Source organism: Cynocephalus volans, chromosome 5 (genome assembly GCF_027409185.1).
Source record: "Cynocephalus volans isolate mCynVol1 chromosome 5, mCynVol1.pri, whole genome shotgun sequence".
Taxonomy (NCBI): Eukaryota; Metazoa; Chordata; class Mammalia; order Dermoptera; family Cynocephalidae; genus Cynocephalus; species Cynocephalus volans.
In genome coordinates, this window is record NC_084464.1 from 87,846,862 (window position 1) to 87,862,000 (window position 15,139).

Below are 15,139 nucleotides of genomic sequence, written 5' to 3' on the forward strand. Positions count from 1 at the left end.
CATACTTATTTTCTCCAGTGAAACACTTAAAATCTACTCTCAGCGATTTTCAAGAATACTATACATTGTTATCAACTATAATTGCATGTTGTACAACAGGTCTCTTGAACTTAATTCCTCCCTCCTAACTGAGATTTTGTATCCTTTTTTTTTTTAAAAAAAGATGACCAGTAAGGGGATCTCAACCCTTGGCTTGGTGTTGTCAGCACCACACTCAGCCAGTGAGCCAACCGGCCATCTCTATATAGGATCCGAACCCGTGGCCTTGGTGTTGTCAGCACCGCACTCTCCCGAGTGAGCCACGGGCCGGCCCTTGAGATTTTGTATCCTTTAAGCCATATTTCCTACTTCTTGCTTTCTTAAGAGTAGTTTTTCTCTCAAAATAACACTGGGAGACATTTGTACTTTTTAAGATTTTGTGACACTATCTGTAATCTACACATCTGATGTTGAATAGTTAGATCAGTTATTGTCAAACACTTTGGTTGCAGGACCCCATTATATTGTTCAAAAGTATTGAGGAACCTAAAATTATTTTGCTTATATAGGTTAAGTCTATCTATATTTATCATATTAGAAATTAAAATTGGCAAATTTTAAACTATTTACCAATTCATTTAAAATAACAATAAGAAAGTTATTACAGTAGCATAAATAACATTTTATGAAGGTAACAATTTTTCAACATAAAAAGTATATGTAAGCATTGTTTTACATTTTTGCCAATCTCTTTTGTGTCTGGCCTGATAGCAGAAAGCAGAATGTTCATATCTGCTCTGCAGTCAGTCTATTGTGATTTGTTCTTTTGGTTGAACTACATGAGGAAAATCTGATCTTACACTGATTTGTAATTGGAAAAGTGAGGAATATTTCAGTAGCATTTCCTATTAAAATTGCATATTCTTCTTTGTTAGGACACCAAAACTTAACAGGCCATGGTTTTCAAATATTTGTTGCGATATTGTATCTAAACTCATATCAATGAATTTTTCATATTTATTTCATTAAAATCTGCTCATGTATCTTGCTCTTTCAATGGATTTTCTACTCATTTCAATTTGGCTTGAACACTTAGGTCCTATGAGGTTTAGGTCCTTTATTTATAGAGTGGTTGTTAAATTTGTCAATTTTCAAGTTACCTTTTAATTCTCAGATTCCAAGATTCTATTCTAAAGGGACTATCTAGTATTATTGTTAAAATTAACAGCAAATTAATTAGTTGCCTTCCTTTCTATTTTTTTTTTTCTACTTTACGTCTTTTAACTGAAACCAGATCTCTTTTAATCATTTTTTAAACATCTAATTAAGGCTATTGGGAAAGAGGCAAAGTAAAAAATTAATTATCTTAGAAAGATATGGAACAAAATTTTTAAAAAATAAGATTTGTTAAAGTTGGATGATTGGAGCAAAAGGGCTCATTTTTTTTTTCCTATCATTTTCTATATGTTTGAAATACTATAGGATAAAAAATTTTTATCCACTCCCTCACACCCACCCCCAAGATAAAAATTTTAAATGAAGGAATGAAGTACTTGGAAATGATGAAGATAGTGTCCTTGTAAGGGGATTAATCAGTTGACAGCACTATAGAATATGAAAGACTGATGCCATATAATTTTCTTGTATCTGCTTCATCTTACTCCATTTTTTGTTTTGTTTTGTGTCAGATTTTGCTATTATTGGGTAGGATAAACAATCTTAAACTGGAAGTTAAAATAATTCAGGTATAGTTTGAGCTATGTAGCTAAACAGCCATGTGACCTAGTTTTCTTCTTGTTTCCTAATATAAAAATGGAAGCAATAATTCCTGTGTTTGAAAGATCAAATGAAATAATATTATATGAAAGTACCTTATACACCCTAATTATCTGAGCATATTGCAAGGCATTATTTTGTTAAGGAGGAATACAAGTCATATGCTTCCATATGTGATTAAGTAAAAACTAGATTCCTAACTTTTTCAGGCCACTCGACCAGATATGATCAGGATCTTGTCAGCAGCCCTTCATGTAGTACTAAGGAGGGATATGTCCCTGAACCGAAGGCTTTATGCATGGCTTCTTGGTAGGTATTTACTGTGTGTGATTATAGCTGGGAAAAGATCAAGGGAGATTTGCCATATATAAGTATTATTGAGTTGGGTGTATGTCCTAAATGAAAAAACTGAAAGTTTTTGTGTAAATGGACAATAAAAAATATAAACAGTGTTAATTGTGTATTGTATAAAGAAATTTCAGAAGCCTATTTGAAGAGGCGGTGTGAATCCATAAGGTCATGTTCCCTTGACAAGGGTTTTTTCCGTTATAAATTAAAAGGTTGTAATACTATGTTAGTAGACAAAGAAGGATAAATTAATAATCAAAATAATTTTCGAAACTTCCAAGTCATCAAAGGAATCAGGACTAGTGCTGTTGTCTCGAACATGGTACCAGTCTCCCACTCAGGCAGTAAAGCATTGTGAACATTTTGGTCTTCCATAATTTTTGTGAGTGTTTGGCCTATTTTCACAACTATTTGCTGTCTCTAGTGAGAGGACACAACTCATCTTCAATGTTCTTAGTCTTCAGTTATTTAACTGTTGGTAAGATTGAGGGGAAAAAAACAAAACAGGATAATTCTGGAAGAATACTATGATACTCATGTATTGAATTGGTTTGCCTTTATTAAACTATCTAAAATGATCTCTCTTGCTGACATTGAATGGGCTACTAATTGGTAAGTGTTTAGTGCTGTTCTTGAGATATTTGCTGTTGGTATTTAATGAACAACAGTTTTGAGAATTCCATTTTGATTCATTTTGCAATTTGTTTCCATGGAGGTTTTGATAACAACGGTACTATCATAGGACCCAGAAGCACAAGACACAGTAATCCTGAAGAACATGCTACTTACTATTTCACTACCTTTTCAAAAGAATTGTTGGTCCAGGTAATAAATGCTTTCCTTATTCTTTGGTTACTTACTGGCCACTAGAGTTACTGAAAAAGTATAAGACAAGGTCCTACTTTAATTGAATTCACAGTTGAAGGGGTGGAGTCAAGGCACACAGACTTCCGAAGAAAGACTATAAAGTGAATGACTACAATAAAATAATCATAAGCTAGTCTCCTGTGTTAAGGTCAGAGGTATTTTTCCTTACTTCATTATTTTCGTGACTTCTTTAAAACACAGTTGCTGCTTCTCACCTGTCTGCCACATAAAATTTGGAGCTTTTCCAAAAATGGGTCAGGACCTATGTTACTTCCTATGAAACCGCAGGGAGATTTGGGCTGTGACAGGAATTTAAGTGTCGTGAAACCTATTGTAATGGAAATGTTAAAATAATCCATAGGTTTATTTCATATTACTTTTACTTCAATTATATTTATTCAATATATCTCATAATAAACTGAGAAAATACATGGTATCTGAAGCATTTTCAAATGAATGAGAATATAAGAGTACTGTTAGTTTTGAGTCACTAATGGGAAAATAATTGCATAATAGCAGATACTGCCATGATGATGTGGCACAGTTTGGGGTTGATGATCCTAAATAGAAATATTTTTATGTTTAGGGCAAATGACTCATCTATATGTTTTTTTCTCGATTTTCTTTGACTCTCACTTTTTTCTAGAGAATATATAAGCGTTTTTTTCCTTCTCTCAAGACAGATGAATCTAACATTTTTTTCCTAGCAGAGGAATAAAGCCAACCTTAGGGAAAGGGCTTGAGAAAAGCAATAGGGGTTGTAAATCTCCATTACATATGGTTACATTTACAAATATTTTTTTCTTAAGAGAAATATCTTTGATTCTGTTTACTTAAATGACTAGTATACTTTTCTTTTTTAAAGGCAATGGTGGGAATCTTACAAGTTAATGGATTTGGAGAAGAGAACACCCTAATGCAGGATCTAAAACCTTTTCGTATTTTAATCAGTTTACTGGACAAACCTGAGCTAGGTAATATATTTTGTCCTAGAGCATAAAGTCACATGTTGTTTTGTTTCATAATAAAAACAAGACAGTCATTAGGAAAATTGATATATTTTGAAGTGGGCTTTAAATACAAATTCTTAACAATTTCATACTTAAAGTTCACTCTGCAAAATTAAGAAGATACAGGTGTGCATCCAACCAGTATGTTGTTGTATATCTGCCCTGTAACATGTATGTAGCAGGAAAGTCATTTTGAAGCTTCTCTTAATATTGATTAAGTTACTGAAATTGAAACAGTGATCTGTCATGTTTTATAGTTCACAGAATTCAAGGACTTGAGCAAAAATATTTTACTTAATATCCCCTTCAACTTTCTTCCTCACATCCCCTTTGTTTTGTGTGTTTTCCCTTTCTTCATTGTATATTTGTTATATATTAGACCTGTTTGGAAGTTAATTATGGCATCTGAGACAGAAATTAAAGAAAAACATAAAAACATCAGTAAAATGAAATCATAAAATATGTAATTTCAAATTATATGCAGATATTTTAGCAAATGTTAAAAATGAAAAATTTCAAATATAAAAATAACGATTTATATCAGTGGCTTTCAGGGGCTTATTAGCTATTCTATGATAATAGATGAAACAGGAATTTTTAAATAAAATAGGCATTTGTTATAGCAATAAAATTTAGACATATATTTTAGTATTATGTGAATTAATTAATGAACTGTAGTAATACAAGTAGCATTTACTGAATACTAATTATATTCTAACTGTGTTACTCACCTTTCAAATATTTTTCTTAATCCTTAAATCAGTCCTATAAGTTTGGTATTATTAGTCTCATTATGAATGAAGACTAAAAATCAAAGAAATGAAATAACTTGTCCGAGGTTCTAGAGCTATTAACTGCCAAAACCAATTTCTGTTATATCAACCTGTTCTTTAAATAAACATTTGCTCAGTTATTTAACTATTTTACAGTTAGCCTCTCAAAATATGAAGTTTAGTTTAGCTTCTGAAAAAAAAATTATTAAAAAAAAATACTTGTTTTAAAGCATCCTTTTATTGAGCCAATTTTCAGGTAATCATGACTTGCCAGTGCTAATTAATTACTGCCTTTAATTTGTGTCTTAATTTTAGGACCTGTAATTCTGGAAGATGTCCTGATTGAAGTATTTAGAACATTATATTCTCATTGCAAAGCAGAATTGGATCTTCAGATGGAACCTCCCTTCAGCAAGGATCATGCTCAGTTAAGCAGGTGGATTATCAGAAACTTAAGCATGACATAAAAATGCCCTCATTTATTTAATATTCATAAAGTGGACACTACTCTGTGTATTTTCTTAATATTACTTGAAGTGTTAGTAATAAGTTGTGATCTTACTCTATGAAGTTTGTGTTATGATAAGTAAAATTGATTTAAAATATCACGGTATTTTGGTAACATGAAGTATCATAATTAACCGCTCTGATCTTTCACACAGGCACTTACAGCATGACAATAGAACTACCATATTCCAGGGTTGGTTCTTAATCTTACCAGTTTAGAAAATTAAACTTTAGCAGTTAATGTGAAGATATAGGCTTTAGGGAATTTATTTACACTTACCAAACTCAAAAGAGACTAAGTGCCACATGTCAGATAATGGGAGTTATATCTTGTTAACCAGACCTGGTTGTTTGCATGAGGTAGTGCCTCTTGGTGACTTGACACACTGAGGAGACCAAATCACAGATGAGAAAAAGACTTGAACACAAAGTTAAGTCAATTAAAAGGTCACCATATTTTTCCCCCCGAGTTATGGTTATTTCTTCTTTCAGGTATATATATATATATATATTTTTTTTTTTTTTTTAAATGCCTTGGACTAGTCACGTAACATTGTCTAAGTCAATGACAGATAGATGCTGACAAAGTCTGTTTCTTCTCTACTTTAAGTAGACCACTTATTTTTTAGTATCATCTATCAGTATAATATGACAAAGTTTCTAAGACTATAATTTGTTTTCTTACATAATTTGCATTTCACTTATGTCTTCTTGATGAGACTTTGGAGATACTCTGGGCTTTCCTAAAACATACACACATATATAAGTATGTATTTGTATACATACTTGTTTTTATATGTATGTATTATGTATAAAAATGCTTTAAGACAGATTTTGATTTCTGATATAATCCCCTGTATTTTTTATTAGAGAAGTTAGTATTGACTGATATAGTATTCCATACCACTCTGTACTCTGCCTGAGGATTTATATTGCTCCACAGAATATTAAGTATTTTCTGCAATAACATACTAGTTGTATTGACAGTATCTTGCTATACAAAGACAATTGCAATGGTTAGAAAGGATGGAAGGAGAAAATAGGTAATAGGCTAAAGGGTTGCCAACTGAAATAAAGTTATTTTTACCTGATGAAATTTCAGTAATAATGGCTCTTTACAGAACTAGTCCTTTCTGTTGTTGTTGTTTTTCAAGCTAAGAATAAGTTTGATTGAAGCCAGTCAAAATAAACTTAACTTTTCTTAAGAAAATCCTGAACAGCACAGGAGAACAGACAAATTTCTTCAGAATCAAGGCTGTCAAAATCAAATCACTATTCAGTTTATATATGCCAAGGGAAACAAAAGAATTTGATACCAAATTAATAGTTTCACAATCAAAATAGTTTAAAAAGAACTTCCTGTTCCTTTTATTATTTTGCAGAAATTATGCAAGGCTAATTTCTGGCCTTGGTCACACATTTGAATTATGAAAATTCAAATTTGAAAAAATAACTACACAAAGTAATTGGAGAGTGGCAGTAGATACAAATTATTTGCAATATTCTTACTAGCACATTTTCTAGCAACTACTTAGGAATATGTACTGCTCTAATAATATTGCTCTCAAATTTAAGTTTGAAAAAATAAATGTTAGTATTTTTTAGTTTTCGTTTTTCTTTTCTTTTTTTAGTAAATTAAGGGAAAATAAGAAAACTGCAGAGCTGATTAAAACTGCCAACCTTCTCTTTAATTCCTTTGAGCCTTATTATATGTGGGATTACGTTGCACGTTGGTTTGAAGAATGTTGTAGGTATGTTAAACTCTTTAATTCATTTTAACTTAATAACATCCAAATCTATCCTTTGATTCTTTAAGTTGAACCTAATGAAAAGAATGTTCTTTTATACATTCTACTGCTACTGACAATTATCAATTATTTACTAGCCATAATCTGATTCTGCCTTGTCACTCTAGGATATAAAATCACTGATCATATGATCTTAGAATTGGAAAGGAGTTTAGAGATGAGTTATACATTTATACATTTACAACACAGATGAAAGATTTTCTCTCTTAGTCTATAGTAATCTAATTTTTCTTTATTGTATACAAGATGGCAAATTTGTGGCTGCTGCCTCACCACACGTTTCCAAAAGGATTCCCACTTTGATTTTTTAAAAAAATACTCTTTAGTCATTCTTGTGTTCTTAAAGCCATAGAACCAGTCCATATTTTCACTGTTAAATGATAAAATCCCTCTGTACCTTAGCACATAAAGCCTAAAAAATGGTCTGAAAACCCTAGGATACTAGTGAACCTGAGTGGAATCTCTTTCTGGATTCTAGACCAAATCCTCTCAGAACTAGATTAATCTTTCAAGCCTCAGGAGCATGTAGTCAAAATGTAAGAATATACAATTTTGGGATTAGAAGTCTTAAAAATGTAAATGTTGCTGCTATATACTAAGCCCTTAATGATTTAGAAAGTTGTTTGCTTACTCATTCAGCAGATGTTGCACACCCAGTTAAAAGCAATGTGCTGGGCATATAGACAGTCCTCTTCTTCAAAGACTTTATAGAGAACAACTAAGACATGTACATGTGTATTTGTAGTATTAAATTTAAAATTACATATGCCTTAATAGAGAGATTAAAATGTGGTAGAAATGGAGAGGAGTTATGAGTGTTTTTTTGCCACCTAGCCCTGAGTTTTCACCTTCTACATTCACAAACACATATCCACCCTTCTGTGTTCACAAACACTCACATCTACCCTCCTATGTTCACTGCTACATTCACAAACATCATATACATCCATTCTTCTTTAGCTAACCTGGATTATTCCCTGAACACAAATTAATTTTCATGCTGCTGAGCCTTTGCTTGTGGTATTCTTTCTAAAATATTCTTCCCCCTTACCCATGTGGTAAAGTCACATACAGAGGATATCCACCTTTCAGTAGCCTTCCTTGACTCCCTCAAATCTCCCATCAGAATCAATTCCTCCCACTCTGTCACATTTTTGCATTTATTTGTCTACATGCTTATATTTCTTGCTGGTCAGGGATGCATCATATTCTTACTTTGTGTCTTCTGAGTGTAAGGCAGTATGGTCATGTAGGATTAACATGACTTAATGTGAATGTTTGTTGGAGGAATGATCTCTACTACTTGGATCAGAAGAGGCTTCCTGGAAGAGGTAACATTTGATCTCAGACCTTGAAGGATAGATGCATTCTGGATATGAGGGGATGTGGTTGGGGGAGGATGGTAGTCCAAGAAGAAAAATTGGTATAAACAAAGGCAAGTGGTTAGAAATCAAGTCGCAAATAATCCATTTTAACTAGTGGGAGCAATGGGAAATAAATCCCCAAAAGTGAAATCCATTCAGAACAGTTGGAAGTGTAGGATGGGAGTTACAGGGAGAAGTTAAGCCTTGGAATCTTGCTTTGAAAATTTTCCACATAGTGGTACAGTAGTGTCCTTAGAGAAAGGGAATGTGTTATCACAAGAACAGTACCATGTGTGACCGAGCGTGGACTTGGCCTTCATTAGAAAGACAATGATGTTGTCACATGTTTTCATACCACCCGAAAGTATATGGTATACTTGATAAACTGAATTTTGTCCTTTTAGGAGGACACTGCACGCCAGACTGCAGATTGGACCTGGAGACAGTAGTGAGTCATCTGAGTTACAACTGACCAATTTCTGCTTACTGGTGGATTTTTTGTTGGATATAGTTTCTTTGGTAAGACCACCTTGGTAAAATCAAGGAAATCTAATAATGAAGTTCAAATATTTCATTTTGGAGACAAACTTCCTCTTCAAATAAATTTCATATTTAAAAGTAAATAGATTTTTCCCCCCTTTGGTATAGTATTTTTCCATAAAATTTTCCTTCCAAGTGTTTTGTCCTGTGGCATATGTATAATATGTGAAATATACTTCATAATTGCATGCTATAAAATCCTAACTGTTTAGCATATAGTGGTCAAATGCTGCATTCATATTTATTAATGATTCTTTTTATTAAATGAAGACTGTTGGAAATCTTTTCCTCTTATGTTTTCTCTCCTCAATTCTTTGCTTTCTCATTTTGAAGCCTACTAGAAGTATGAGGGTGCTGTGTCAGGTATGACATTCAGCCTGTTTTGTTTTTAACTGATTCTGTTCACATTTGTTATATTATAATTTCAGTAATGTAGCAGATAAAACTGGGGTTATTTTATAATATACACTTTGAAGCATTTAAACTGAGAATTTGGGAATAGAAATTGTATAAGTCATCAATGATAAAATGACTACACAATGTTAAGAGCATGATACATATAAAACATTACAGATGAGTAAAATTATTGTCTTATTCTTGTAGATTAATAAGTAAATGAAATAGTATAACTTTTGGGTTATACATTATTTAAACTTTTCATTTCACTTTTATTTTCAGGAGACTTATATTGAAATCCAGACAGAACACTTACCGCAGTTGCTACTCAGGATGATTTCTGCCCTGACAAGCCACCTCCAGACATTGCATTTGTCTGAACTCACAGATTCACTCAGGCTCTGCTCTAAGATCCTTAGCAAAGTTCAACCTCCACTATTATCTGCTGGTACTGGAGGTGTGTTGCAGTTTCCAAGTGGGCAGAGCAACTCAGTAAAAGAATGGGAAGACAAGAAGGTAATTTCAGCTATTATTTTTGGTATTGGAGTAGTTATATTTCTTCAGAGAAGAATGGTTTCTGAGTAAAATCACTTATACATAAATATTTAAATATTAGTGAATTTTTTTCTATAGATCCAAATGCTGTGTCAGTAGAACATCATGTAGGCTTTTGGCCATAGTGCAGTTTAACTGTCTATGTTAGCTCTTTCCAATAGAAGTATAATATGAGCAACATGTACAATTTTTAATTTTCTGGTAGCCACATTAAAAAAAGTAAAAAAAGGCAGGTGAAATTATTTTTTAATTATATTTTACTTAACCCAATATAGCCAATATATTATCGATTTCAACATGAAATCTATATAAAATTGATGTCATGTAAAAAAATATTAGTGAGTTTACGTTCTTTTTTGTACAAAGTCTTCAAAATTTAGAGAGTATTTTACAGCACATCTTTATTCAAGTGCTAAATTTTTATCAGAAATACTTGATCTGTTGTTAGTCCTACTAGTGATATTTCAAGTTGTCAGTAGCCACATGTGGCTAGTGGTTACTGTATTGGACAGCAGGTCTGTATCTTAACTTTACTGGTCCTTTTCACATACAGTAAGGTTTTGACATGCTGTTCTTGAAATCTAGGATCTTTTTATTCATCTCAGTCATCCATATGCTTAATGATTTCTTTATGAAGTTAAGTTAAATTAAACTAGTATAATAATTTTAATATCTAGTACTAATAACATACTTAACCACCTATGAAACACTAATGGAAAAATAATGTAAAAGTTCTCAGATTAATAATAAAATATTTGAGTAAATATGCATGGAAAGAAAAGATTACTCAGAGCCCAAATGTTAAGAGCAATGAGAAGCCCAAAGGGACTGCACCAAGGAAAACTTCAAGAGAGGAGAGCCCAGGCACAGCCCCGAGTCAGTTTTTGCTTCAGTTTTTATTGTAAAGACAGAAAAGTTAGAGAAGAAAAAAAGATGGTTAATCAATCATAATGAAAACATAAACAAGCTGGCTAGTGACAAACTTCATTAAAGCATGTGTAACTTAAAATAGTTCAAGAAGTTTACCATCAAAAGGAGTCATAAAACTAAGCTATGTGACATACAAAAAGAAACAATGGGATAATCACCAAAGTGCTTAACTCCCCCAAAAACTCAAAGAAACAGCTTAGGGCAGAAAGTGGAACGTCCTCCACGCACTAACTAATCCAGCAGAAAATCCTTCAAGATTTTAGCTTACATACTTTCCAGTCATTTAGGTCTAGCTGTACTAAGGGCAACTGCCCCTAGAACAATCCCCATTCTGCTTCAATTTTCTTATCTACATCAAAGGCTTTAGTCCTGTGAAGGTTTTCTGGTCTTTCTCAATCTTAACATTCCTACATTCTTTCCTAAAAGGTTGGGCTTTGGCCCCCTAACTCTAGGCTTTGGCCTCCAGTTAAACTAAGGACTTTGGTCCTCTAGATTACAGGCTTTGGCCTTCTAAACTAAGGACTTTGGTCCTCTAAACTACAGGCTTTGGCCTCCTAAACTAAGGACTTTGGTCCTGTGAAATACACGTGTTTTATTTCTATCTCATTAATAATTTCTTAGTCAATATCCTCTACAGAAAACAATCAGTTGAACTGTATAATAATTACATTGGAGAGCTGGCCTGTTAGCTCAGTTGGTTAGAACATGGTGCTGTTAACACCAAGGTCCAGGGTTCAATTCCCAAACCAACCAGCTGCAAAAATAAAAAAAAAAAATTACATTGAATTTAGGCACAGTGCAACTGTTATAACAAAGATTTAAAAATTTCTAGAGTATCAGGTTTATCACCTTAATTCTAGGTTTGTATAATTGCCTTTCCTCTTTTTTTTAGTTGCCTTTTTTTTTCCAGATAAGCAAAATATGTTATGAGAACATATTCTCATACAACCTTTCCCATCAGGTATTAGTCCTTGTTTTAGTCCATTTTGTGTTGCTATAACAGAAATACCTGAGACTGGGTGATTTATAAAGGAAAGAGGGTTTATTTGGCTTATGATTCTGGGACAGCTGCATCTGGCACAGGCCTCAGGCTGCTTCTACTCATGGTGGAAAAGCGGCAGGCAGCCGGCAGGTACAAGCAGATCACATGGCCAGAGAGGAAACAAAAGAGGGAGAGGAGGTGCTAGGGTCCTATAAACAACAACTTCTCACGGGAACTAATAGAGCGAGAACTCGCTCATTACTCCTCCCACCCCCAGGGAGAGCATTAATCCATTCATAAAGGATCCGCCCCCATGACTCAATCAGTTTCCAACACTGCCACATTGGGGATCAAATTTCCACATGAGTTTTGGAGGGGACAACTCATCCAAACTCCAACAGTCCTAAAACTTTTTTCTTAGTCCATCTAAATGTATTGCTCTTCACATATGAATTCAACATTACCAGCCCTTGATCACTTTAACTATATCCCAGGTTTATCCCACATAAACCAAAATGAGTCTCTTATTTTTCTACTGACCTGTTTGTTATTTATATATGAGATATATTATCTCTACTATTACTGAAAAATTCATTTTGTTGCACTGTTTTTCTTTAAATTATACTCCTAGGATCTTAGAAATAAAACTACAATAGGTATTAACTGCTTATTGAAGATTTGGTTTTTACTTGAATGAGATTAGTGGGAGTAAGAGAAAGAAGGGCCTTAACAGTCTTTCAATAGCATATTCAAAAATGTGAATGTAGAAAACATCTGGAGGCCCTTATTGATGGTTACAGGTAAGGTAAATGGAAACATCCATTCATATTAAATAAAGGACAATTAAATAATGTACCTTTCAAAAACGTAATGTTTCATTAACTTTAGAGTATGCTTTTCCCCTTCTCTGTCTTTGGTCTTCTTGTATGCTCCAAGGGTACTTCAAAAAGTTTGTGGAAAAATTGAATTAAAAGATACTACTAATCTTTTCATGAACTTCTTGAAGTACCCTCATATGTGTTCTTTTCTAGTTTTTACAGAAGTACTATGGTATTATCTTCACTGAGATGTTTGAAAATTGATCATATTTCAAAGCTAAGGGAGTTTTCTGTATTTCACTTTTTGAAAGTTTAAGTGAAAGAATGATTCTTTAAAATATTATAAATCTAATTTGACTCTATGCACTGAATTTGCTTCCGTAAAATCATTCATTGTATTGGATCTCTATACTCAAATGCTCAAAACATGTAATTTCTATTTTCAGAAAGACATTTTATTATAAAATAACCTGACACATCGTTATGTAATACAGTCCATGTAACTAAATATTATAAATGTATGCAAGTTTGACTGAGTTTAAAGCTTAAATTCTATTAATGTAATGCCATTATTTGTTTTATGATCTTATGTTAAAAAATATTAGTTCAAAACCAATTTTACAAAAATACGTTAATAATAGATTTATCATTTGAATAAGTCTTCTTATAAAAAAAATCTGTTGTACATGTTTTCAGATGGTTGCTAACCTTTAGAAGGAGAAAAATTGACAGGCTCAATTCTGAAAGCCATCTCTGATCTTTAGCATTATAATATGAAAAGTTCTACCATTACTTATATAGTGATATACTGTGGTGAAAAGAACAAAGTTTAGAATCACCTCATCTGAGCTTTTCTGCTAACTACTAAGCGTATCTACTATATAACCTTATGCAGTTTTTTTTTTAACCTCCCTGACTGAGCCTCAGTTTTCTTACCTTTGAAAGAGAGAAAACAACCTCTCTTCACTCAACACCCAGTCGGTGCTAAGCACTGGTGAACCGTGTATAGTCTCTGTCCTTCTCAGCCCTTTCTGGTTGGAAGGCACATGTTAAACAAGTAATTGCACATTTAATTACATGTAGTTGTGATAAATATATGAAGGAAAATATAGAGTGGTAAGAATGTGGAAAATGGGGTGACCTGACCTAGACTGGCGGCCAAAGGAGGTTTTCCTGAGGAAAGAATGTTTGAGTGAAGTTCTAGGAATTGATGGGGTTAGGGCAAGGTAGAAAGAGAGCACTTGACAAAGGAAGGAGCCTTTGCAAAGGCTCTTGAGTAGAAAGGAGCACTATGCAGATGGGGGAGATGCCCCTGTGAGGTAGTCTGGGGCCAGGTCTTACTAAGGCTTTTATTCTTTATCTCAGGGGTAATGGGAAGACACTGAGAGAAAAAGGCAAGTGACATAATCAGATTTTTGTATTGGAAAAGTTATACTGTCTGTAGTGTGGAGTATGGATCTGAGAAACAAAACTGGATGTGGGGCGACCTGCTGTAGTGTAGGTGAGAGGTGATGGTAACTTGTGGTACTGAAATGGAGGGAGTGCAGACAGAGACAAATGGATGGATTAGCCATATATTTAGGAGGTCAAATCAAAAAAACTTAGGAACATTTATTGAGTGCTTCCTAAGTGCTAGACACTATGTCAGGTGCTTTTTATATGCTATTACTTAATCCTCACAGCAACCATAAAATGTGGAAATTATTGTCATCTCAATTACTCAGACTTGGAAACCAAGCTTGAAGAGGTTAAATAACTTGCCAAGCGTCAGATAGCTAGTGAGTGGCAGAGCCTAGCTGACTTAGGGTCTGCACCCTTAACCACTATACTGACATGGATATGGGGGGAGTCAGAGGGGAGGAGAAGTGGAGAAGGTACTCCTAGGTTTCTGTCTTCCTGGCTTGAGCGGTGGTGTCATTCACTGAAGGAACACTGGGTGAGGTCCAGCTTCAGGAAGCAGAGCATTTAGATCATATATCAATAAGATCACTTTTTATGATCTTATTCAAATTCACATTATACTCTGATGTAGTCGCCTAGGAATTCGTGATATGTACAACTTTTGTTTATTTAAACTGAGCCATAAAATATGCTTGATGATTGTACTCATCCTTATCACAGGGAGTGAAAGGTTAATACATTTTAGCTGTACTCCAGGAACTGGTTTGTTTGTTTCTTTATGTTGTAATTGATTGTCTCTTATTTTCCTCCCTAGATTATAAACTATTCCTTTTATTCCTACTACGTAATACAGTGTCTGGCACATGATATGAGTTCAATAACTATTCACTGAAAGAATGTAAGATTAAAAGCAAACATTTAATCAGTACTTTACACATTTCAACAAAAATTTCACACTCATGTCCTGAACAGATGACCTATTAGATTTTATTTCTAGTTTTTAAAATGTCATTTTTTAATCTTACATTTCTCATTCTTTGCATTGTTTAGACATTAGGAAAGTGATTTCATGAAGCAGATTAAAA

General features: G+C 33.4%; 1 protein-coding gene across 1 annotated transcript in view; it reads left to right on the forward strand.

The window, feature by feature from the left end:
• The window catches only part of DOP1A (DOP1 leucine zipper like protein A), a 99,133-nt gene that overhangs the window by 44,391 nt on the left and 39,603 nt on the right, over nt 1-15,139 (forward strand). The window contains exons 7-13 of the mRNA XM_063096685.1: nt 1,965-2,064; nt 2,819-2,928; nt 3,836-3,944; nt 5,069-5,189; nt 6,892-7,011; nt 8,837-8,951; nt 9,651-9,884. Coding sequence (XP_062952755.1) covers nt 1,965-2,064; nt 2,819-2,928; nt 3,836-3,944; nt 5,069-5,189; nt 6,892-7,011; nt 8,837-8,951; nt 9,651-9,884 — 909 coding nt within the window. The remainder of the gene's footprint in view (nt 1-1,964; nt 2,065-2,818; nt 2,929-3,835; nt 3,945-5,068; nt 5,190-6,891; nt 7,012-8,836; nt 8,952-9,650; nt 9,885-15,139) is intronic.